At 40.6% G+C, this 26,107-nt stretch overlaps 2 protein-coding genes and 1 pseudogene across 2 annotated transcripts; 1 reads left to right on the top strand and 2 right to left on the bottom strand.

The window, feature by feature from the left end:
* Positions 1 to 3,022: 3,022 nt before the first annotated feature.
* On the bottom strand, positions 3,023 to 5,894 carry C6H7orf25 (chromosome 6 C7orf25 homolog). Its single transcript, XM_010381574.2, has 2 exons — positions 5,646 to 5,894; positions 3,023 to 4,669 (listed from the first exon to the last, which is right to left on the bottom strand). Exon 2 carries the CDS (start codon positions 4,646 to 4,648, stop codon positions 3,383 to 3,385), a length of 1,266 nt encoding a protein of 421 aa, XP_010379876.1. The 5' UTR covers positions 4,649 to 4,669; positions 5,646 to 5,894; the 3' UTR covers positions 3,023 to 3,382.
* A 4,994-nt stretch (positions 5,895 to 10,888) lies between these two features.
* PSMA2 (proteasome 20S subunit alpha 2) lies at positions 10,889 to 26,037 on the bottom strand. The gene is made up of 8 exons (XM_010381575.1): positions 25,932 to 26,037; positions 21,263 to 21,339; positions 20,420 to 20,552; positions 18,969 to 19,091; positions 17,733 to 17,814; positions 15,937 to 16,010; positions 11,802 to 11,859; positions 10,889 to 11,714 (listed from the first exon to the last, which is right to left on the bottom strand). Exons 1-8 carry the CDS (start codon positions 25,970 to 25,972, stop codon positions 11,598 to 11,600), a joined length of 705 nt encoding a protein of 234 aa, XP_010379877.1. The 5' UTR covers positions 25,973 to 26,037; the 3' UTR covers positions 10,889 to 11,597.
* LOC104676703 lies at positions 12,482 to 14,851 on the top strand (annotated as a pseudogene).
* Positions 26,038 to 26,107: the final 70 nt, after the last annotated feature.

A 26,107-nucleotide genomic window follows, 5' to 3' on the forward strand; every position in this document is an offset into this window, starting at 1 on the left:
GTTCTGGGTTCAAGGGATCCGCCCTGCCTCAGCCTCCCAAAGTGCTGTCATTATAGGTGTGAGCCACAGCGCCCAGCCTGACTTGTCTTTTTCTACATGGACTGCATTTATTCTCCATCCTCACCTTTCGTTTGAAATTTATTCAGCTATTCAGCTTGGTTTAATTTATACTATCAGTTATGTTTCCTGTTTGACACTCAAAACTAAATAGCTCTATTTTTCAATAGCAAAATTTCAAAGCGTCTGTTGACTCTAAGTAAGATGAGGATTTTTAGCATGCTTTTACTTTCCTCAACCACTTCCAATTTCCAGGCATAATGATAGTATATTACATATCTTCACTCTTTAGAACTATTTGGATATTTGCTTTTTAGCTATAGCTATGTGATTCCTTTGACTTGCCAGTTAACTGATATTTAATTGAACATTCCTTTTATAACTTCCCTCATTTTTTTTTTTTTTTTTTTTTTTGAGACAGAGTCTCTCGCTCAGTCGCCCGGGCTGGAGTGCAGTGGCACGATCTCGGCTCACTGCAAGCTCTGCCTCCTGGGTTCATGCCATTCTCCTGCCTCAGCCTCCTGAGTAGCTGGGACTACAGGCGCCTGCCACTACGCCCTTTTTGTATTTTTAGTAGAGATGGGGTTTCACCATGTTGGCCAGGATGGTATCCATCTCCTGACCTCGTGATCCACCCGTCTTGGCCTCCCAAAGTGCTGGGATTACAGGCGTGAGTCACCGCGCCCGGCCCCCTCGTTGTTTTTATTGAGATGGAGTCCCGCTCTTGTCACCCAGGCTGGGGTCAATGACGTGATCTCGGCTCACTGCAACCTCCGCCTTCCAGGTTCAAGCGATTCTCCTGCTTTGGCCTCCTGAGTAGCTGGGATTACAGACACCCACCACCATGCCTGGCTAATTTTTGTATTTTTAGTACAGACAGGGTTTCACCATGCCAGCCAGGCTGGTATCAAACTCCTGACCTCGGGTGATCCGTCCGCCTCGACCTCCCAAAGTGTTGGGATTACAGGCGTGAGTCACCACATCTGGACTTTATTGTCTAATTTTTTACCTTTATGAAAGGAATGTTTTGGCCAGCTGGAATAGACCTTGGGATACAGTGGTTTCTAGGGAAGGTGCTATTTCTTACATTCCAGGATCCAATGCCCTACGACTTGAGCATATGTACTGCTTGCGTTATTTATTACATTGTTAAGGAATTGTAATCACTGGAATGCTTGAAAAAACATCATGGTCTTTGGCAGGGCCACAGCTGTGGTCACTTCACAAAGCACTTTCCTAAAGAGTGCTGTGGCCTGTCCACTTCCTAGTTGGCAAAGATTCCAAGTTCTTAGGTATTGATTGATTCATAGGGAGCAAGGATAGAAATCTACCTTCTTCCTGATGCCCCATTAAAAAAAGTCTTTTATATGCCATGCCCTTTGTACTATGTCTGACACATGGCTGTGACTCAATGCTTATTAAATGAATGAGTACATTAATATGTCAATTCTGCCTCAAACAAATCCAACATGTATCCATGACTCTACAGTCCATCATTCCTGCTCTAGCTAAGGTCATTATAGTCCAAACTTTCCTTCCTTTAATTCTTTATCCACACTACAGATTTTTGTGGTTTCCTTAAGAGACCTGATCATAAGCCACACACTTTCTTAAAAATCACCAACGACTCTCTAATGCCAAACTCTTTAGAGAACTTTGACTTTTTTTTCTAGCTCCATCTCGTTTTATAAACTGTCCACTTTAGCCTGGTCCCTGAACAGGTCCTCATGTTCACAGTTCCAGTGCTTTTCTAATCTCACTTCTCCATGTACTTTTGAGTACCCTTTCTTACACATCTTGTGAAATTTCACACCCCAAACCCTCAAACGTCACTTCCTCTCTGACTTCCTGACCCCATAACAAGTACTCCCTTACTCTGTCCCCATAGTATTTTCAACATATCCTAGAGAATTTAGTACATTTAATTGCACTTCAGTTGTTTACTTCCACTTTAGACTTAAGAATTCCTTAGAGCAAATATTCATCTTTTCATACCAAACTATCATAATGCTTGGTACTTAATAGTACCAAGTACTACGTGACCTTAATAGGTGTTCAAAAAGCTTAAATTCAATTTCTAACACTAGACATACACCACTCTACACTAAATTGGAAGCAAATCACAGCCTTTCTGCTAGGAAATGTATTCTGAATTAGCAAAACAATCTCTCCCCAGAGAACCACCCCCATACACTTAATTTTGCATTCATTTCAGGGTGTTCATGAATGCCAATAACCAAATTCCACCCCCTCAACAAACACTGTGGCTGTAAACTGAGATTCTCTTCTCAAAAAATAGGACATCTGGCATGGTAGAAAGAGATCAGGCTGTGGCTAGAAACATCAAGTTTTAATACCAGCTCTTACACTTAGCATGAGTTAATATTTAAGCTCCAGGGCTCAAATTCCAAATTTTTTAATGTGGTGAATACATATCGACTTTGCTAGTTTTGCTTTATTGAAAACTGATAAAGTAGCGCAATGTAGCCACAGAAGTGTATTTTTAACTACAACTTGTGTCATGCAATTGGCATGGAATATTGTGTCACAATCTCATGAAAGTGAGGTAATGCAGTTGCCACTTGCAAATGAAACATGAAAATAGTATTCATTGTTCAAATACTTACAATATGGGGGCTTTTTGTATTTAAAAATAAAATTGGAATTTTAAAAATCTTTTACATAATCCTTTTTCAATTCATTCAAATTAGTATTTTACCTTAAGTGTCCTGGGTTTATCTTATAGTAGTAAGATTGTTGGCTTTCTTTTCACAAAGGTCTACCAATGGGTTCATGGTACTCAAATAACCATAACTCACTTTTTCATTTCTTCTGTATTATGTACTTTTTGTAAAAATACTTATCAGACTGCACCTGACATACAGCAATCAAGTAAGATTTTCATTAATGGTTATTAACTTTAGAATCACCATATAAAGCAATACAATGAAAAACAGGTTTGAGATTTCTCCAGATATTTAATGCAAGATGCAGTGTAGCCATATTCCATGAAACGTGGTTAGCAGTAGGGAAGTTGTAGCCCTACCGAATCAAACAAAGTATTACAATACAGCTGAAAGCTTTATATAGATATATTTCTGTTCTTAATTGCACTAATGCAGACAGTTTGATAGATAAGCTTGTCTCTTGTGCTTTTTCTACTTTGGGAGGTTATATACTTTAGATGCGACACAAAGAAACTCTACTGGTTTAAGAGTTCTAAGTTTTACTTTTACTATAGACCTTTTTTCCCCCCAGTTTAGATGGGAAGACCCAGCCTTTGGTATAAATAACTTACTTTCACGACAATATTTAAAGGGTATCTTTAGTGTTCACTGTCAGTTGTGTAGTCTTTTGGTAAGGGGGTGGCTAAAGCCTCTTTACTCTCAGTAAGTGCTCTGGGCTGATGGATAAACACACTAAATTTAACACCCTGGTTGTTTGCAGCTCTGACAAAACCACTATTAGCAGTCATTGTGATGGCTTTTAGGGTGTCTCCTGTCCCAAAAATTGTTAATGAGCGGCTATTAATTTTCGAACTGGCCACTAGTCTCAAGGCTCGCTCAGAAGGTTGGTCTGGTACCACATTAATTCGCTTAATTAACATAGTGGCCCTCTCTCTCTCCCCAGGTCCTCCTAAGGTATCTAAAATAGACTGAAAGTCCTTGACAGCAGATTCACAAGCAAACAACTCCTTGTCCTTCATAAAGGCCTCCAGCTGAGGTAGAACCTGCTCTTTCCTCTCTTGCTCTGCTTGTTCTGTGAGCACTTTTTCTTTGAAAATAAAGTGGCAGCCTCCATAGCTGAGGGCAGATACATATGTAATTAAAGTTGTAATGTCCAGATTTACTCTTTTGCACACATCGACCTTAATTTCTGTTGGAAACGCAACACTTGCTAGTATATTTTCTCGGTCGACTCTGGTCACCTGCAAAAGTTCAGGGCCCTCATCATCTGATTCACTCTCACTCGGTTGGAGCTCTTCAGGGTGATCTAACAGAGCGTTGACTGCTACTATGTCTCCTCTCACAGATATGCCCATTTCTTTCAGCTTCTCTGCCATGGGGCTGGAGACACTGTTGTAAAACGCAAAGATGATGTGAGGGTTGCTATATTGCACTGGCTGCTGGTGACTGGCCTGGAGGAAGTCTTCAGCCTGCTCAATGATGCTTTTGTCACCATATTGGCCCCTGCCCAGCCAGATGTTATGAAGAGCTTCAGCCTTCCGGCCAATGGCTTTCACCCAGGTATGACCACCATTTGCAACTACATCTACCACAAGGGTTTGCTTTTCTCCAAAGGTATCTGTATAACCAAAGACATGAAGAACACTAACAACTTCTTCCAGGTTTTCTGCTGATTCCACAATGGCTCTCAGGTGTGTTAGATTAGTGCTTTGTAAATGAGATTCTTTAATAGCTACTTTCCCGGCTTCTACTTTCTGTAAGAATTTTAATTCTGCCTTCAATTTGCTGCACAGCTTTGCACCACCTTCTATGCCACCTTTTCTTGATCTAGAAAGTGATTCTGCTCTCTTGATCAGTTCCTTGGCTATGGCGATTCGTTCACAGAGCATGGAATGTGCAGACATGCTGTCAGCATTATTCCTTTCCTAGGGAAAGAAACAAGGCAAATTTGAGTAGTCTCCTAAAATTATGACAATCAATTCTTCACTGGTGATTAAAAACTTCAATCTAGCAACACAGCTTATGGAGGCTGAGTCTATGAACCTGGGCTTGTGTATGTCTCATTTTGGAGTGGCTCCTTCCTCTGATAGCTAAGGGAAGGACGGAAGCTACACTTTTGAACTCTTAATGTCTGACCTAAGACCTTCATTTCTTCGGCTTGAAAGCCATGGGGACACAGCATGATCCTAGGTTAGGATACAATGCAAGAGTTGGGCAATCTGCTATATAAATAATTCCCTTATGTCTATCAGCGGCCTGTTTAACTGCTGAGAAATTTTAATGAAAGGCTTGGACAGTCAAGACAAAAATGCTGCAAACAAAAATACACCCAGACTGGCTACTTAGCAAACTGTCCAAAGCAAGTGTGTGTCCTAAATTGAGCACCTCGGCCTCCCTAACCTTTTCCTCCTTCCTGAGTTGGTCTCCTTCAACCGGCTGCCTCATGATTTCCCCCCAAGGCTCGGGGTACTTACGCCAAAAAAAAAAAAAAATCAACACTGCCTCATTTCTGCATTTGACGTCAACCCAGACTATTTTAAAAGATCGAAGAAGACCACCAACTTGCGCGCCACTCCCACTTCGAAAGAAAACCCGAAGATGAAACTAAACTCCAAGGCTGCACCTCGTGGCGGCCGTGCAGGCGGCCACAGCGCAGGTCGCCGGGTGGGCGGGCCAGAGGCCGGCTGGGCCTTCTCGGTGGGCTGCGGGGCCCTGGGCCCTGCCCGGCCACCTGCACAGCCGGGCCCTGCCAGGAGGGGCCGGGGCCGAAAAGCCCCCACCGCTAGCGCTGCGGCTCAGGAGCGACCCCCCTTCCCGCCGGGTCGGCCCTGCCCAGCCCCCTCTGGCCTCAGAAGGGGCGCCCAGCTCCCAGCCTCCCCGCCTCGCTCCCCGGCTCCTCACCGGCAGCGCCAGAACCGCGAGCGCGAGCACGCAAGCGCGTGCAGGCAGAGGCCAGGACCCGCCAGGAAATCTCAACCGGGTAGCCCCCACCCCACTCGAACGCCGAGGCGGCTCCACCGGCGCGAGCCCCGCCGCCTCCGGCGCCTCCTGCGTCACGTGGTTCCGGGCCGGGTGACGCCAAACCTGCGATTCCCAAGCGGCAGCGCGGCCTCCTGAGCCGAGTTGACGCTGGCGCGGCGGCCATGTTTGTTGAGGGCACCTGGCTTCTCCCGCTTGCGCCGCCGCGTGAGCCTGGAAGCGCGCACCCACCTGGCTCCAGGAAGGAACAGGGACCGAGCTCGCGTGTTGGGCCTCACTCCCAATGGGGGCGTCGGCCACTCCATCGCAACCGGGTCCTAGGCATTTTGGGGGCTCATTTTAACAAAAGAAACACGCTGGAGAAGCTTGTCAGAGGTGACAGCTGAGAAGTACTGCTGCTGGGGCTTCTGCCTCCAAACCAAAGTACTTTCCACTGCATTGTCCTGGGCCCTCCATAGAAGATGTGCTGTCCTTCTGAAGAGAAAAAATGATTGCATGGCTTCTGCATATTAGCATATTAGCCTAGTAGAGTGTCCAGAGTCACCCAGAAAGATTAGGGCTGTAAGAAAGTAAAGCTAATTTAAAATATTAAAGAGGACTTCCAGTTATAATTAATCCTGTGTATCCTGCTCCTTCTCCAAACCTTAAATAACGGTAAAGCAATGACAAAGGGAACAAACCCACAAAGGCAAAAAGAACGAGAAGAGATGACTGCAGACCGGTTATACCAACACATTTTTGGAGGACAAGAGTAATAACTTACTCATTCCTTACAGCGTGGCAGACATTGTTCTAAGTGTTTTACACATTGTTCAATCCTTTAAACAACCTAAAAGGGAGATATTAAGTATACGTTACAGATAAGTGAGCCATAGAGAGGTTCCTGAACACAAGCACCCTCTCTGCAGATGGAGGTGTCAGGAGAACTGAGGAAACTGCCTGTAGAAGAGGATATTTAGCCAGTGATTCACAACGCAGAACCCCAGAAAGCTTCAGGTGCCTTGAAGGTAGAAGGGAGGGCAGGCAGGATTGAAAATGTAAATTGTTCAGGCAGAATACTAGTTTAAGATGCTAAAGACAGGGCATCAGAGGGATTCCAGACACACAGACTAACAAAGGACGAGAGGTGCCATCATGAAGTTTTCCTACTGAATAGAGCAATGCTAGCAGCCACCTTCTCTGCCCCTCCCATAATGCAGGCACCCCTCCACCACTCCCCACCAACTCTCTTCCCATAACCCTATTTTTCTCTTTTTTTTTTTTTTTTTTTAGGCGGAGTCTCGCTCTGTCGCCCGGACTGGAGTGCAGTGGCCGGATCTCAGCTCACTGCAAGCTCCGCCTCCCGGGTTTATGCCATTCTCCTGCCTCAGCCTCCAGAGTAGCTGGGACTACAGGCGCCCGCCACCTCGCCCGGCTAGTTTTTTTGTATTTTTAGTAGAGACGGGGTTTCACTGTGTTAGCCAGGATAGTCTCGATCTCCTGACCTCGTGATCCGCCCGTCTCGGCCTCCCAAAGTGCTGGGATTACAGGCTTGAGCCACCGCACCCGGCCTATTTTTCTCTTTAGAAATGAGTAGACGAAAGACCCTAGAGAACTGGCTCGACGATACCAACATTCAGCATCCCCTGGTGTGAGCCTCACAAACACAGCATTTCCCAACATTTTTGTTTGGTATTTGAAGGAAATGGAAAACGGGAAAAAACGGTCTCAAAAAGTATTCTATAACTAGCATCTTCAAATAAAAGATATTTCAGCTATGAAACAAGAGGTTTTCTTTTTTTAAGAGGAGACAGCAGAGCACAGGAAATGGTTCTTCTATAGTAAAAATGATATCCCCAATTTTGGAAAAATTTAGAAAGTAGAAACAGATGAAAAATGGTGCAAAAACAAAAGGATCCAGTATCCAATTAACAGGAGTTTAGAAACAAAAACAAAATGAAGAGAAAATTTTTCAAAAACCTAATACTAGAAAATTTAGTAGACAGAAACGTTTTTCACAGTGCAAGGGCCCAGAGTGCTCACCACAATGACTATTAAGAAACCCACACAAAGGAACATGGTTGTTAAGTTTCAGAACACAGCAGATAAGAGAAAAACTAAGAGCTGCAGAGGGGAAAACTTACAAAGGACTTGGCATCACATACACAATAGTATCAGGCTTCCTATCAGCAACACTGGAATTTAGAAGGGAGTAATGCTTTCAAAATGTGGAGATAATTTATTTCTAACTTTGAGTTTTAAAACCCAGCCAATTCAGAGAGAAAGCAAGGAGAATAAAGATAGTTTCAAACAAGCACCTAGCCTGGATTGGAACAGGAAGACAGGGGGTTCTAAGAGAAACTTCTCTGAGGTGTGGGGAAGAGAACTGATACAGGCTGCCTGATATCTGACTGATGAGGACAACAGTAAGCAGAACGTGTTAAATTTCTGTTGGGGGAATCTGGCAAGAATTGGTGACAGCTACACAGAAAATAAAGTAACCAAAAAAGTGGGCTGGGCGCCGCCATGGTTCATTTGTAATCCCAACACTTTGTGAGGCCAGGACAGGAGAATCACTTGAGCACAGGAGTTCAAAACCAGCCTGGACAATGTAGTGATGAGATCTGTCTCCACAAAAAATAAAAAAATTAGCTGGGCATGGTGGCTGACATCTGTATTCACACCTACTGCAATGGCTGGGGTGGGAGGATCGTTTGAGCCCAAGTCAAGGCTACGGTGAACTGATTTGTGCCACCTCACTCCAGCCTGGGTGACAGAGTGAGACCGTCTCAAAAATAAAAATAAAAAAATAAAAGCAGTTATCACCCCCAGGAAAGTTGTTCAGAAAATGTAATAGTAGTACACTTGGTCATAAGAAAAATCTTCAACATGATTTAATTGAGGTAGGGAGAAGGAAGTCAGTGTGGTATGAGGATTCTAAATTCTCATCTTGCACAATGGGAAGTTTGGCAGCTCAACTCCAAGAATCCAAGAAAAAGGCATATAATCTGACTATTTTGAAATACGGAGGCAAGTACCTGATGAAATACCTAAAAAAGTCAGAAGTGATGGCTTTCAGGGAGTAGCACTCACGTGTTAACTTTTTAAATATGCTCATGCTTTGGAAGTTATCAGTTAATTGGCAGACAGATATTGCTAGTTCCGTTAAGTTTCTTGAGAACAGGGTAGAGGGAAGAGCTCTAAATTGAAGGAACTGTGTGAGGCAATGTGACTTTCATACAGAACCACCAGGACTGGTTTTCAGGAAATTAGGATTCTAATCCAAGGGAACTCTCAACTCCTATATGTTCTTGGGCAATTCATTGAACATCAACTTGCTCTTCTTTGCAATGGGGGGCTCAGAGAGCTTGCCTACATGGACGAGTAGACTCCTGAAAAAAAGGTGAGGTAAATACTAAGAGTTGGCAGTTTCATTCTATGAAGAAAATTGAGCAATAGATGAAAACCCTTCAGTGTTCATTTATCACCTACTTGATGTCTGAGAGACTGTGCAAGGTAATTATCTCAAGGTCGGGTTTTTTTTTTTTTTTTCAGGGATGCTTGAGTGTATCAGCACTTGATAATTATAAGGCTCTGTATTAGTCTTCTTTATTCCCCATGTATGTGAATTTTAAACATCTCCATGTTTCATTGCTAATAACTGCTTTGCAAATTTAAATTCATGGTTCAGTAGGGAACTGGGAAGAAGTAGAACAAATGGAGTTAAAATGTCTTAAGGGTTAGAAGATACAAAAAGAACCAAAAGAAGGGAGAGGCTGTGAACATTAGGAACATTATGATACTTAAGCTAAAATCCACAGGCTGGAAATGGTTCAAGAGTTTTGGAATGTTTAGGGATGCAGTGGGTTGCTACATCAAAGAACTCTTTCCTAAGAACTAGGACAAAAACTTAATTTTAAGGTTCGTGGAAAGAATACACAGAACAAAGGAAGAAGTGTTGTAGGCAGCTTGAACTGGAACTGGGCTTTGCATTTAATGGGGGCAGGAGGCAGAAAACAGAACCTGGATCAAATCTGGTTCTGCTGATTTCTCCTCCCTTTATTCTTTAGGACTAATTTTGTTGGCACACAATAAAAACCTACGAGTCTTCCTTACCTCTGAAATATTATATGCCTTTAATTTTCCCTGCTTTGATTTGTAGAATTTTGACATTGCTTTGGTCTTTTGATACTGGACATTACAGAAGGACTAAACAAATTCAACAGCAGCTAACAGAGTAATTAACTATTAACCACACCAGGCTTTAACTTGTGTTATCAAATTTAGTCCTTAGGAAACCCTGAGATATGGCCAGGCAGAGTGGCTCATGCCTGTAATCCCAGCACTTTGGGAGGCCAAGATGGGTGAACCGCTTGAGCTGAGGAGTTGGAAACCAGTCTGGGCAACATGGTGAAACCCCGTCTCTACTAAAAATACAAAAATGAGCCGGACATGGTGGTACATGCCTGTAGTCTCAGCCACTCGGGGGGCTGAGGTAAAAGGATTGATCACCTGAGCCGGGGAGGATGAGGCTGCAGTGAGCCAAGATCATGCCATTGCACTCCCGCCTGGGTGACAGACTCTGTCTCAAGAAACAAACAAACCCTGAGGTAATTACCTCACATAGTCACTCAGCCAGTAGGTGGGACAGCTGAGACTTGACTTCAAAGACCCTTTTTGCTACTATGTCCACTTTCTAGTGTGCTAAAGTGAAAATATTATCAGAAGCCCATAAGAGAGATTATTAGACGAGGCCAAGATAAACATCTTGAAACAGGAAGTTAAAGTTACCATCTTTCATCTCCTATAATGCTTTTGCCACCTAAAACAAGATATGGGTGTTATAGTGATGGTAGGTAACAGAACTGGGGACCCTGAGAAAAATCTCCAAAATAAGATTCTTTTGCCCTTAACTAAATCTTAGAATATTTTGAGCTACATTTAAATCATGGAATTGCCCACTATACTTTCACATTGGTAAGAATGATTATGCTTATAAACTCTCCCTATGTTCTGTAAAGAAAATTAATGATTTTATCCTAAGATGCCTTAAAAAAATTAAAAAACAGAACAAAACTAAGCACTGCCTTCACATGAGTTCAGATACTTAATTATAACTTTCATTATAGTGAAGGTACTTATTATACTGAGATTACATTAATGAATTAACAAGTCTTAAGCCATAGTTTTGACACTTACGTATTAGAATTTTATTTCAAGCACTTATGCTCATCCTTGAGTTTAAAAAGTCTAACAAAATCTAAGAACCCAGGTTCCTTTAAAACCTACTTGTGATGGAGACACCAACAGGAACCAGCAAACCATTGTTTATTTACTTACATACGGTATCTCCCATGGAGACCTATTTGGCTTACCACTCTTCACAGGCCTAGTACGATCTCATAGAGCACCCTAGGATTTCACTGATCAATACCTAATGGCACCTAAAAGCACCTATGCTGCTTTTCTTGTCCTATGAATCTGTGAAAGTCTGCAGATCCTCCCAGCTCTAGAAGCAATGATGTTTTTCACCAAAATCAGCATTTTGCTTTATGGAAACTCAAGCAACATCTGATAGTGAAGAGGGCAATAAGATTTAACTTAACCAAAACTGCTTGACAACGAAAAAGTGATTTCATCATTCTGCTTCGCAATGTAGTCTTCAGAAATCAACTGTGATAAAAAGCAGGAAGTAACTGTTAAAATTTTAGCAACTCCTAAAAGGCTGGAAGGTGGGTTTAACAGTTTATTAGGATTTATAAGTGTCATTTTAAAAACAGTCGATTTAAACCATGTAGAAATAAGTATGCAAAAAGTCTGCAAAACAAAACATACTTTAAACATGTTTAAGTAGACAGATTATCTGAAATTCTGGATTTTTCAGTCACTTCACTGTTATGCTATGGCAGCCAAGTAATCCTTAACTTCAGTTGGAGTAAGTCTTCTAAATCCAGCTTCATTGCAGATTCCAACTTCTATGTTATCCTCTGTCATTTGCCCTTCAAAGCTTTCCTATTGAGGACAGAGGAAAAAAGGTCAATTTTCTAAGCAGTTAATCATGAAATCATTGTAAATCCAGTTGTTGAATATTGAGCTAACCTTTAGGGTTAAGATGGCTGTATGAATGGCATCTTCAAGTTCCAGATCTTCATTATACCTGAAGAATTAAAAAAAAAAATTACTTATATCATTGTTTATATTCTTTATTTAAATACAATGACAGCAACAACGTAAGTTTTTAAAACTCTAAACATCTTAAAAATACTAAATTACACATTCTTTTAATCACCTCCTTATAGCTGTCCCCAGATAAAAAAACTGACAATATCTGGTGCTCAATTCCCAACATCATGAAGGGTATGACCCTAAAATGAGTTTAGTTTAGGAAACTTTTTTCTTTTTCTTTTTCTTTTTTTTTGAGATGGAGTTATCTTGGCTCACTGCAAGCTCCACCTCCTGGGCTCATGCCATTCTCCTGCCTCAGCCTCCCAAGTAGCTTGGACTACAGGCGCCTGCCACCATGCCCAGCTAATTTCTTTGTATTTTTAGTAGAGACATGTTTCACTGTGTTAGCCAGGATGGTCTCGATCTCCTAACCTCGTGATCCACCTGCCTCGACCTCCCAAAGTGCTGGGATTACAGGCGTGAGCCACTGCACCCAGCCAGGAAACTTCTTAAGTATAAATATTTTAACAATCAGGATGGGGTGGCATTATAATTTTTAAAACAGAAAAATCAGAACTTTGCTAAAATCTCATCTTCTTCTTATAAGCTAAAACATGTCACTTCCTGCCGATACCAGTGTGGACGGTGTGAATAGTGGCTGGCTCGTTTCTTTGGTTCTCCCCATCCCCTACTTTCCTCCCTCCATTGTCAACTGTTGCTCACCCTTCCCCGACTCCCCAGCCCCTCCCTAGCTCCTTCCTAATCTCGGTGCCACCTTTTCCTGTTTCCCTGCCCAGCCCCAGTGTTAGGGTGAGGCCTGGAGGAACCCCGGGTGCTGTAGCAGAGAAGACAAGACAAGGATGACCCTCAGTCCACCAGCCCAATCACTGGGTTCACCACCTCCATAGCAATGAGACTGATGCTGCTCACCTGTTCTGGCCACACACGGCCCATGGCTGACTTGGCCTTCAGTGGCATCATGCTTTAGGGGCTTTTTTTTCCCTCAAGACAGAGTCTTGCTCTGTCACCCAGGCTGAAATGCAGTGGTACAATCTTGGCTCACTGCAAACTCCACCTCCCAGGCAGGTTCAAGCGATTCTCCTGCCTTGGCCTCCCGAGTAGCTGGGGTTACAGGCGCGTGCTATCACTCCCCGCTAATTTTTGTATTTTTAGTAGAGACGGGGGGGGGGGGGGGGGGGGTGTTCACCATGTTGGCCAGGCTGGTCTCGAACTGCTGACCTCAGGTGATCCACCTGCCTCAGCATCCCAAAGTGCTGGGATTACAGGCACAAGCCACTGCGCCCGGCCAGCCTTACGAGTATTTCTAAATCAGTGCTTGCAAAGATGGCAAACCTATGCTATGCCAGGGACATACAGGAGACTGATTTGGAATCCTTTTGGGTCATAAAGATGCTGTTTGGGGTGCAACACTGAATAAGGATGCCATCAAAGCTGCCACAGCAGCTGCAGATTTCACAAAGTGCGGGATGCTATCCCAGGAGATGAACTGATGACCCTGGCTCATAAAAACATTGTCAAGACTATGGATTTCACGGAGGATAGTAATTATTTGTTAACCAGGAAACAGGATAAACTGTTACGCATATATGACTTGAACAAACCCGAAGCAGAACCTGAGGAAGTTAGTGATCACAGCTCTGATATAAAAAAGGCCCTATGGTGCAGTGTGAATAAACAGATTCTTTCTTCTGATGACACAACTTTAGACTCTGGGATCATGCTACTATGACAGAAATGAAATCTCTAAATTTTAATATGTCAGCCAGTAGTATGGAATATATTCCTGAGGGAGATTTTGGTAATAACTTAAGGCTGATCCAGTGCTTTTGACAGTACAGTAAGTTTGGAACCAATTAAATCCTTTCAAGCTCCTGTAACCATTAACTCTGAATCTCTTCACCTTAAGAATTTCTTTTTGCAGGTGGTGAAGATGTTAAACTTGTCACTATGATGACAACAGTGGAGAAGAATTAGAATCCTACAAAGGACACTCCAGTCCTATTCACTGTGTGAGATGTGGTCCTGATGGAGAACTGTATGCCAGTGGTTCTGAAGATGGAACACTGAGACTGGCAAACCGTGGTAGGAAAAACATACAGCCTTTAGAAATGTGTGCTTCCTGAAGAAGATAGCAGTGAGCTGGAGAAGCCAAAGACTGGTTTTGCAGAGACAAGAGAAGAGGAGCTAGAAGAAACTGCTTCAGAGAATTCAGATTCCATCTATTCTTCAACTCCTCAAGTTAAGGCCTGAGCATCAAGCATGTGCCACAAATAATATACAACTGGACTAGAACGAGCAAGCAGAGAAAAATATCAGCTTTCCAGAGTTACTCTCTGCTTAAGGCAAAAGCAGTAATAAATAATAAGGAATATGAATTTGCTCCATTGCTGGAACAACTAACTTGGTGTTACCTGTAAGTGAAATCTCAAGAGGATCAGATGAAGGGAGGCTGAGTTATCCTCTTGTAGTACAATGGCCTGTCATCTTTTTAATGAATATGTACAAGACAACATCTGACTTCTCTTATTACAATTAAAAGTTCTTGCAGCTGTTTATATCATTATGGAGAAGAAAAATATATTGGCTTATTTGTCTGACTTTCCCTTAAAGCAGAATGTCTTTGTTGTTGTTGTTTTTTGCTTTGGTTGTAAAGAGGGAATACATGATAAAGTAACTGGTTTAATTTCTCTTTTATTGTACACTGGTTCTGAACATCTAATTATTTTTAGTTTTCTAAATAAAATGCCTCTGAAACAAAAATAAAACAAAACATATCATGTAATAACAATGTGAAATATTCGGAAGACTCATTAATATAAAAAAGAAAAATGAAAAAGTACCTTAAGAGCCTAAGATTAAATTTACCATTTAAACCCAGGCCTAAGATTTTTAATAACCTTAACATGAAAAATGTACTGTGAAGGCTCATCTGGTAAACGGAGTTACAAAATTTTTTATTATTATTCAGCCATGAAAAAATGAAATCCTGTCATTTGCAGCAACATGGATGGAAATGGAGGTCATTATGTTAAGTAAAACAAGCCAGGCATAGAAAGATGAATATTTCATGTTCTCACTCATATGTGGGAGCTAAAAAAAGTGGATCTCATGGAGGGAGAGAGTACCACAGTGGTTACCAGAGGCTGGGAAGGGAGAAGGGAAGAAGAAATGAAGGAAGTTGGTGAAGCGGTATAAAAATGCAGTCAGATAGGAGGAATAAGTTCTGGTGTCCAATAGTACAGTCAGGAAATTATTTTTCTTCTTCCTATTTCAGAATAGCTAGAAGATCTGCAATGTTCCCAACACAAAGAAAAGATAGATGTTTGAGGTAACGGATATCCAATTACCCTGATTTGACACACTGTATACACCCTGATTTGACACACTATTAAAATATAGTATACAGGTATTAAAATATCACATATACTGCAAAAATATGTGCAACTATTACATATCAAGAAATAAAACATTTTCCTCTTCAAAAGCTTGGAGAGTTTTGAAGGACTACAGTAACACTGAGACTAGAATACGGCTGGAAATAAGTGAGAGCAGCTTGTACTTGGGCACCGACAGATTTTTACATAGTGCTCCACTTTTTATCAAGCACACATATCAAATATTTAATATACCTTCAACTCCAGGCATCTGGTTTCACAAATTTTTTTACTGTCGTAATGTAAACTATTATCATTAAATCATTTAAATATCTGTCTCCCCAAATTTTTTATTCCAGATTCAATGTTCTTTTTCTCCCTCCTAAAATGGCAGAAAAAGTGAAGTAAAAAGTAAAACAAACAAACAAAAAAAGCATTTAGGAAACCACAGAATGTAGAAAGAGAACTCCTTAGGAAATGAATATTAATTACCACTTGATATACTGAAGGCTAGGAAACTAGGAGGGAGATAAGTTTTTGATTTATCTGTAACTAGATTCATATACAGAGTAATACAGCAAGTTTCTTTAGTCCCATGATATTAATTACTTAAAGAGCACCAAAAACCATAAAGTGAGTTTGCTAATGAATGCAGTTACAGTGAGTGAGCCTACCTTTTCTCAAGGAAAGTTTTCCCATTCACATAGTTCTTTCCCATTGCTGTAGCTTTCCAGGCAAAGTAAGCTCCCTAATCAGGACAGAAAGAGTAAAGAACCATATTTTAAAACACAAATACAATTATATTGCCCTGCCATTTAATTTTTAGCTTTATTAATTGTTCTCTAACTTTGAAGGTCACAGAATATTATTAGAATGGAAAACATCACAGAATAGGTTATTTTCTTAAGAAGGCTAGAAAGATGGAAACCAAAGAGGCATGAAGACACTTCTGGAGGTTCTGGAAATTTCTGATATCCTCATTGTAGTAATGGTTTCTTCAGACATTTACATATATCAGAACTCATCAAACTGATGAGCTGGTGATGATGCAATTAAGTGTACATAAATTATGTAACAAAGCCAGTTAAAAGAAATTGAGGTTAACTTAAATAATCAAGAGTAGTATTTTAGCTTCACAGACTGAAGCGATTTAAAAGTCTCTCGTATAAATCTGAAAAATGGTGACCAACTCTTGATCATTAGTGAATAAATTAAAAAGAGAGCATCTCATCAGAAAAAATACCAAAAGAAACATAATCCATGTTTTAAATGAAAACAATTGTTTTTTAGATACAACAGAGGAAAATAGGACAAAAGAAGACATCTGGATTCCAGAAATGGTGGCTTCTGCTACCTTCTGAAAAGGAAGATAAGAGGGCTTGTCATTTAGCTTCGGAAACTCAGAGATGGAGTAACAACACTATCAAAGTTCCCCAAATACTTATTTTTTCTGATTTAAGTAACAACCAAAATATTTTTCTTTTGCCATCTCAGATTTTAAGAGTAGATCATAAGGTCTGCATTGAGTGAACTCGTAATTATCTAATAATCCATAAAACATGAAAGATCATTTCCTAATCTTGAATTTTGTCTTAAGGTTCTCATAGCAAATGGGACAGATGTGGAGTAGTATTATCCTTTACAAACCCCTTCTATTCAGATACCATTCTTCTGCATTACAGCAGACAACTCACCCAAGGTACCAATTTCACAATCATTTTTGCAAAACACTGAATTCAAGATAGATTAATGTTTTTGCTGGAAGTCACTCAATTCAACCCCAAGATTCAACTGATGGCAAACACCAAAACACTGTCCTCCAGATCCACATCTTCAATTGCAATATTTCCCAAAGTTACAGGTTTAAATACATTTGATAACAACTATTTCAACAAATCACCCAAGTGTATGAAGTTAACGAACATGGCAGAAGACGGTAGAACTAACACAGCTTCCTTATCAGAAGACCAAATTACCAAAATTTTAAATATACACACAAAAATGCACGACCTCATACTTTCTAAAGCCCAAGTGAAAAAGAAGAAAATACTGCTAAATTGTAAAGTTTTTTTTTTTTTTTTTTTTTTTTTTTTTTGAGACGGAGTCTCGCTCTGTCGCCCAGGCTGGAGTGCAATGGCCGGATCTCAGCTCACTGCAAGCTCCGCCTCCCGGGTTCACGCCATTCTCCTGCCTCAGCCTCCCGAGTAGCTGGGACTACAGGCGCCCGCCACCGCGCCCGGCTAGTTTTTTGTATTTTTTTAGTAGAGACGGGGTTTCACCGTATTAGCCAGGATGGTCTCGATCTCCTGACCTCGTGATCCGCCCGTCTCGGCCTCCCAAAGTGCTGGGATTACAGGCTTGAGCCACCGCGCCCGGCCCAATTGTAAAGTTTTTATGGCTTCTATTTCTGTTAGATATTCAAAGAGCACTTTTAAAGACAAATCCCTCAAATACATCTACTGATACTTACAGATGGATCTGACTGAAATAAATATGGTCGTCCCTCATTCCAACCACAAATAAGTAAAGAAACTCCAAATGGACGAACACCACTGCAGACAGGAAAATGAAAATTACTTGGCATTTTCATGAAAGTCATCCTCAAGAATTTATCAGTGCTCTCAAATAAAGCAAATTATCAGGCAAACTGAAATCAGACTTGTAAGTTCCTTAAAAAGTATTTAACACCTTTCTGAATGAATCAATTCAAAACTAATTCTCTTTACAGTAGTGAGGAATGGTAGCCAAACAAAAAAAAAATTTGGATTGAACAGAGTGTCACCTAAGACACTGGGGTTAATAAGTGTGGAGTAACATTTAGTGTCCTAACAAAATAACAACTTTTAATTAATGCAGCTTTTCCACTAGGTTTACTTGTCACAAAATGACAACTTTCAATTGATGCAGCTTTTCCACTAGGTTTACCTATTACAAAATGACAATTTTCAGTTAATGCAGCTATTCCACTAGGTTTACATATCAACAACTACCTATATGCTATCTCATCCACACCCAAAGAAGCTGGGGAATGAAAAGAAATATGAATGTGTCAAAGAGCTGCTTTCATCATGTGCTTACAATCATTTCTGGTTAGAAACAAATTTGAAAGTAGAGGCCAGGCGTAGTACCAACATTTTGGGAGGCCAAGACAGGCAGATCACTTGAGGTCAGGAGTTTGAAACCAGTCTGGCCAACATAGTAAAACCACATCCCTACCAAAAAAATACAAAAAAAAAATAAAAAATTAGCTGGGCATGGTGATGCATGCCTGTGGTGCCAGCTACTCAGGGAGGCTGAGGCATGAGCATCACTTGATCCCAGGAGGCAGAGGTTGCAGTGAGCCAGGATCATGCCATTACACTCCAGCCTGGGTAACAGAGTGAGACTCTGACTCAAAAAAAAAAAAAAAAAAAAATTTAAAAGTAGCAATGATTTTCTGCCCATAAAGTGTTTTAATCACTGGCAAAAGAACTTTGTATATCTAGAAGCTGCTTTCTGCTATTATATGAGCAACAAGAAAACACATTTTTTTTCCTTAAGTAAATATTCTAGATCCAGATAAGATCAGAAATATTCATCATAGTGATTTTGTCCACTTGTTAGGCAAATATAGGAATGGTAAGTCCCATTCTATGTATACATCTACTCTTTAAAATGACTTCCCCCTACAATTCATGGCACATTTCAAGTAAAAAAAGCAACTTACCCTGACTGAGTATATTCTTGCATCACAGAAGCTACTCTCTGTACCAGCTGAGCTGTAGGAATGGGTTCTTGGTACACAAGATAGTACTGTTGAGCTAGCTTTCGAGCTCTGTGCACAAGCACTCTAACAAGGAAAAAATAAGATTTAATTACAAGGAAGATGCTCTACTACCCAAAGACTCATTCTTCTTTTACAGGCACGTACCTGCAGCACCAGTTTACATTGCTTTAATGGTGGCTACTGGATCAAAGCTAGTCTTACTCTAACATTGGATTCCAGTTGATATAGAAGAAAGTATCAAAGCATCATAGAGTACCAGTTAGCTTAAAAGTAACAGCTTTAATATACAAAAATGAGAACTTCATCTCACTCCATGACTTCTTCAAGACTATCCCCCTTATCCAAGGGCAGCCACTTGTCTTTTTATAGCTCACCCCAGTCCACACACGCATACAAGCACACATAAACACACATGCACACAATTCTGGGCATATTTTTCTCACTTCAGGTCACTACTTCCTGCAGACTGTTTTAATCTCTCTGCCTGTGCTTCAAAGAGTACCCTTCAGAGATTAAGAAACAGTAAGAAACTACTTGTAACTAAAAATGTAAAATTCGGCTGGGTGCAGTGTTTCACACCTGTAATACCAACACTTTAAAAGGCTGAGGCAGGAAGATCACTTGAGGCCAGGAGTTTGAGACCTGCCTGGGCAAGACCCTGGGTTACTTTAAAGAGAACAACTCAGATGTGAAATAGGAGTGAAACTGAAGTGAAACTTTGCATCTACCTATCTTGCTCCACAAAATCATGAGCAATAAAGTAATTCTCCTTTTACTTGTTTAAATGACAGACACAGAAAGCTGTCCATCTCTTTCAATTTGCTGGTACCCTGAGTAACAAGATTATTCTCTCTTCCTGTGAAATATAAAGAGGTGATTATATGAGCACTGGGATCCTGGTTGGCTGCCACACTCAGTAACTTGCAGTGGTGTTTGAGAATTTTGTTCCTTTGTGGAGAACAGGAAAACAGATAAGGATAACTCTGGATGGCGATGCTTTCTTTTGTTGCCTCATACTTTTTAGAATATAGTTTATTATAACATAAATTGCTCTTATCATTTTTAAACTGCACTGGCGAAAACTAAAGCCCTTATGCCCAGTTCCTGGATAGTAGAAGAGGAATATGTCAGAAGGGAAAGTCCACTAAACAGAGAAAAGAGGAGTTATGTAATCTATCTACCTCCTCTTTCACATCTGAGTTATTCTCTTTAAAGTAACCTACACAGGCAAACTAAATTCAGCTCTCAATGAGGCTGCTATTGCTAAACAAAGCACACAAAAAAAGAGGAATTGGAAGATAAAAGGAAAACAACCTTGGTTTTTCTCCTGAAAATACAGATTACAATCAATTCATGAGATGGTGAGAAACACTATAAAAAGTATAAAGTACCTGTAATCAGGGCCCATGCCACTGTACACCAAACCTATATGCTTGGTAATTGGTTCCACTTTGTGTACACTTCGCTCATCATACAGAATGGATTTCTGTTTTTTCTCAGTTGCTAATACCACACCATTTGCAGCTTAAAAAAAAGAGAGAGACCTAAATGTTTAATCATTTATAAGACTGTTTTAACAGCTTTCTATTATGGATGCGCTAAACTCAAAGTCCTTTATTTCCTTTAATTTATAAAACCTTTTCTTCCGGAGTCCTATTACCAAAATTACCTAAGAAATGGTAAGTCCGTGTTTCCCTCACTGGTCATTAGTACTACACAAAAAAATCGTCCCTACAGCTAAAGGTATTACATAACCTTTTGTAAGCACTCTAAGGATACCTGAGAGTTCACGTTTTAAAATAATGGATTTCTGCCTACTTGTCCCAATAGTCTCATAACATGAAATTTACAATAAATGATACAGCCTTTTAAAGTGAAACACAACATGTTTAGCTTATGTTTTATAATTAAACTTTCCTAAATTATAAGGATAAAAACTGCCAGCAAGGAGTGACATAATCAGTGGGGAAAAAAAAAAAAAAGACTCAGTTTTCTGAATGAGAAAGACTACTGTGAATATTACAACTAACAGATAAAGGTGTTATTATTTACTTTGAAAAGAAATTTGAATGATCTTAGACTTCTTACTATTTAAACTCCAAAACACTGTAAATTAACAAAAAATTATTAAAAATCATACTACTGCAGCTCTGTATAAATTAATTACTAATTAATTCCAAAATAATTAAGATAACTACTAACAGGCATCTGAAATGAATGAAGCATTTAATTACCTTTAATTCCCACTGACGGGGCTCCTCCAGCTACAGCAGCCAAAGCATATTCAATCTGGACAAGTTTACCAGACGGGCTTAAAAGAAACACAGGTATTTGTTAAGTTCACATATCATCCAATATTTATTGTAAGAACATTTCTGAGATAGTACAGACATTCAGGTCAAAGGAGTAGCTGGCCTTTGACCTCTATCATGAAGTGGCACAGAAACCAAGTTTACAGCTGGGCACAATGACTCAAGCCTGTAATCCCAGCACTTGGGAAGGCCAAGGTGGGTGGATTACCTGAGGTCAAGAGTTCAAGACCAGCCTGACTAACATGGTGAAACCCTGTCTCTACTAAATATACAAAAATTAGCTGGGTATAGTGGCGCATGCCTGTAATCCCAGCTACTTGGGAGGCTAAGGCAGGAGAATCGCTTGAATCCAGGAGGTGGAGGTAGCAGTGAGCCGAGATCGCACCATTGCACTCTAGCCTGGGCAACAAGACCAAAACCTCATCTCAAAAAAAAAAAAAAAAGAAAAGAAAAGAAAAGAAAAAACGAACGAAACCAAGTTTACAAAGCAATCAGAACATACTCCTACTGAAGCACTACTTTCTCTTTGTTTTTTGTCTGCCACATGGAGCAGTGGTATTACTGTTGCTTCTTTTCACCCTAAGTTTTCTGTGCTTGTTTTCTCATCTGTAAAATGAGGACACAGTAACCACAACTGGTTTTCCGTATCAGTGGATTCCACAGGGCTGACTATAGAACCTGAGTACGCCTTGACTTGGTATTTGTGAGAGTCCTGAAATCACCATCCCCTACAAGGGTCCTGTACCTATTTCAAAACATTGTTGTGATTAAGTGAAGTAATTCCTATAAAACTGTCTGGCACAAAATCAGTAACAAGCACATACTGAATAGTAATGTTATTAAGAACATGTATGTGTTTGTTAAAAACCAAATAGCAGCATATATTTCAAGTAGGGGGGTGGTTTTAGAACACAGACATGGCCTAAGACAAGAACACCTAGATATCACTCACAATTAAGTATTCTCTACAAAATATACAACTATTTCTAGAAGCCACGTGATGGTCACACTTAACAGATCTGGTTCCATGGATTTGGTAGCTAAACACAAGTCTTAAACTGGCCTTTTAGAGTTATACTTTATTTCAACCTAGTTGTTTAATTAGAATCATCACAAACCAACCTAATTTCATAGATAAAGTCTGAGTGAAAGTAATTTGTCCAAAGTGACACAGCTAGATCCTTATCTCCCATCTACTATTGAAAATTTCAGAAGCCCATATTTTCTCTTCATATAATTACAAATATTCCCTTGCTCACCCAAATCTCAACTCCATCCCTCCTTGCTCCAAACACATAGACTACTCTCAAACTTCAAAAACCTCACTCACAAGCTAATCCCTCCATCTGAAATGCATTTCTCTATTGCCCTGTGAACTCTTTTCCTTCAATCATGTCCTAACGGAAGTTGCCCTGACCCCTCAGATTAAGTTGAATACCTATTCACTGATGCCTGTGATGTCCTGTACTTCCTCTTTGCCTAAGATGCATCATATCTGAATTATTATTATTATTTTTTTTTTGTAGAAACAGGGTCTCGCAATGTCGCCCAGGCTGGTCTCAAATACCTGGTCTCAAGCAATCCTCCTGCCTTGGCCTCTATTATTTTTACAATATTTGTCTTCCTCAATAAAGTCCGCTATGTTCAGTCAGGATTCCAGCACATAACCTAGTACCAGGAATCTACAATCATTTGGCTGATAGAGACACATCTAGACCAATTAAAGAAACAGACCTAAGGGTGACAGCTCTAAGGCTCTTGATATAATTAGTTAATTTGAGCAGAACAACATCAACTGACATTTAAATTAAAAAATTAAGCTGAACTTTTTTTCCTTTAATAGTCACTATTTCAATAATCATATCACAACTTTCTGGGTCCATCCAGCTTTCAATTATTGTTCAATACCTAATTCATATACCCCTGGGTAACATTTAAAGGCTCATATAAACTTAATAGTTACCTTTTCTCTGTTCCTATTAACTGTACTTACCTATCTTTACCACTACGTGATTTCACTGCATGAAAGCTCACTGACCTGTGAGCTGGCTGAGCAATCAACCATCTTTATATTCCATAATGCCACTGTCCCATTCCATAGCATCAGCATCCCTACATGGAATAACTGAAATAGCCTTCTATCTGGTTTTCCTTTCTCAACCTTACTTCTACCCCTAGTCAAAGTTACCTTTGTACCATGTCACCTCCACTTAGATTTTGTAAGAACCTCTTTGTTCACTTAAAATAAAATTTTCTTCTCTGGCCTACAAAGCCCTACACGATTAGCCCTCTCCCACATCACCTCCTTGCTCACAATAGCACATTTGCCTCATTTTCATTCCTTTAAGAGCTCAAGCTCCTTCCCAGTTTCAGGGCTTTCAAACATGCTGTTCCCTCTGTCTACAAGTCTCCTTATTTCTAAATCTTCAAATAGTTGGCTACTTTTAATCCTCCAGTCTCAAAAATCACCCCCAAGCACAAGCCTTTCCTGATTACTCAATCTAAAGTAATATTCCTTTCTTCACCCTTTTTAAAATAAAATTCCTTAGTAAGAGAATTTATTAGTAGGCACCAATTTGTTTACTCATTTATTGTCAATTCCCCAACCAAATGTACTCCACAAGAACTGTTTCATCCTGTATGGTCTCTAGTCCCTTCCACCATTAGTTTAATTCTGATTACAAGAGGCTAGAAACAAATATTTTCTTTTTATTTAAAACAGCTGAATCCACTATGTTTAAAACAAACAAACAAAACATAAGTTTGGTTTTTTTAAAAAAAAATTTTAGATATGGGGTATCACTTTGTGACCCAGGCTGGAGTGCAGTGGCAGAATCACAGCTCACTGCATCCTAAACTCTTGGACTCAAGTGCTCCTCTCGCCCTCAGGCTCCCAAAAGCTTGGATTACAGGCACATGCCTGGCTAATTTTTTAATTTTTTCAGAGATAGGGTCTTGCTGTGTTGCCCAGGCTAGTCTTAAACTCCTGGGCTAAAGTGATCCTCCTGCCTCAGTCTCCTGAGTAGCTGGGATTACAGTTGAGTCACCCTGCCTGGCCAAAAGTTTATTTTAATAAAGAAATTTGTTACAAAAAGATTGAGTCCTGAAGGTATATGATTGTTTTATGTTTTCGGCTCCACTAGGATTACAATTTCTTCGAGATAAAAGACCACATTTGCAGCCTGGGCAACATCACAAGACCCCATGCCTTTAAAAAAAAAAAATATAGCAGGCAGGGTGGTGCACACCTCTAGTTCCAGCTACTCCAGAGACTGAGGCAGGAGGATCCCTTGAGCCCAAGAGCTGGAGGCTGCCGAGTCCCTGTCTCTAAAAAGAGGACCACATTTGTTTTCTTCACAAATATGAAGAGTGAATACATCCTGCACATACTATTCTGTCATATGTGAGACTTTTTATTGCATAATTAATCTTGTTCAAGGGTTACAAGAAAACTATTACGTGCACTCACTGCTTATTGAAAACTGCCAAGAGAAAGGTACTTTTGGAATTTAAGACATTATGTAATAGAAAGTGTATTATTTTTTGTTATCAGAAAAAAATCCAGTTTGAATGTCAACCTCAGCTATTCACCGATGACCTCAGACAAGTTATTTAATTTGTACAAGCTGTGGTTAGTTCATCTGTAAGAAGCTGAGATAACATTTATCACAGCAGTGGAAAGAGATGAAGCAGGTTAAGGTTAAGTTGTACCTATACAGAAAGTACTCAACAAGTTAGATCCTGCCTGCCTTCAGTTGTCAGGAGTACATTTGAAGTAAACTGGGCATTACTGATCCTTAAGAAAATGGGTTAGTCAGAAAACTTCCCCAGTCAATTTTTAAAAGTCTTCGGTGATGGTTTTCTCACACTGGGAGCTATGGTTCGCCTCAACTGTATTTTGGAAAGTAAACTTATTATTCTAATCCCCTGTTCTACAATAGAAAAGCCTACAATCTTGTTTAAAGTAAACATCCCCCTCCACGTTCCCCCTCCACACACCAAAAAAAGGCCAAAACTCAAACTGTTGCCTCGTTGCTAGGGGTTCACAAAAAAGTGACAGGCGCTTTCGGTTTTTACTCCTTATGTTTCTAATTCGTGCATCGACGAAACTGAGAGCGGGAGGTTTTGAAAGACACTAGTGACAAACGGAGACCAAGACTCTGACTTAACTGTAAAGCTGAGAGTTTTCCAAGAAAAGGGGATCCCACATATTTGACCATGATTCCGAGTTTCAGAAACCACTGCATCAGGTCCACTTGAGCCAGGAAAAAAAAATCCTGGGTTCGGAACAGGCCACCCAAAGATGGTTAAGCTAAAATTGCCTTCTTTTCTAGTCTCCAAAGTGAAAGCGAATCCTTGGCTATGTGCCTCACCGTCCCACAGCCCCCCGATCCTCCAGCAGCCTCCGACCAAGGAAGCTCCAGGAATCCCGGGCCGGCCTGGCAAATGACTTTGCAAAGCCGCATTTCCATCTCCATTCTCTACTGGACCCTCCAGAAGCACCAATCCCGACGTCAGGATGGGAAAAACTAAGTCGACAGAGCTCCTGCAACCTCGACTACGCTGAGGACCTCGAGGGCCCCTTCCATACCTGAATGTAGTCAGCGAGAAGCTGTACCCGCGCTCCGCCATCTTTACCCGAAGAGCCAAAGCACATCCGCATACATGCGCACTGTGCCCGATTTTCTTTCATTTCCCCGCCCCTCGCCTTTCCTTTTCTATCTATGATTGGAGGAGAGTCAGAGCTGCTCCAAGAGCATGCGGGGT

This window comes from Rhinopithecus roxellana, chromosome 6 (genome assembly GCF_007565055.1).
Source record: "Rhinopithecus roxellana isolate Shanxi Qingling chromosome 6, ASM756505v1, whole genome shotgun sequence".
Lineage (NCBI taxonomy): Eukaryota > Metazoa > Chordata > Mammalia > Primates > Cercopithecidae > Rhinopithecus > Rhinopithecus roxellana.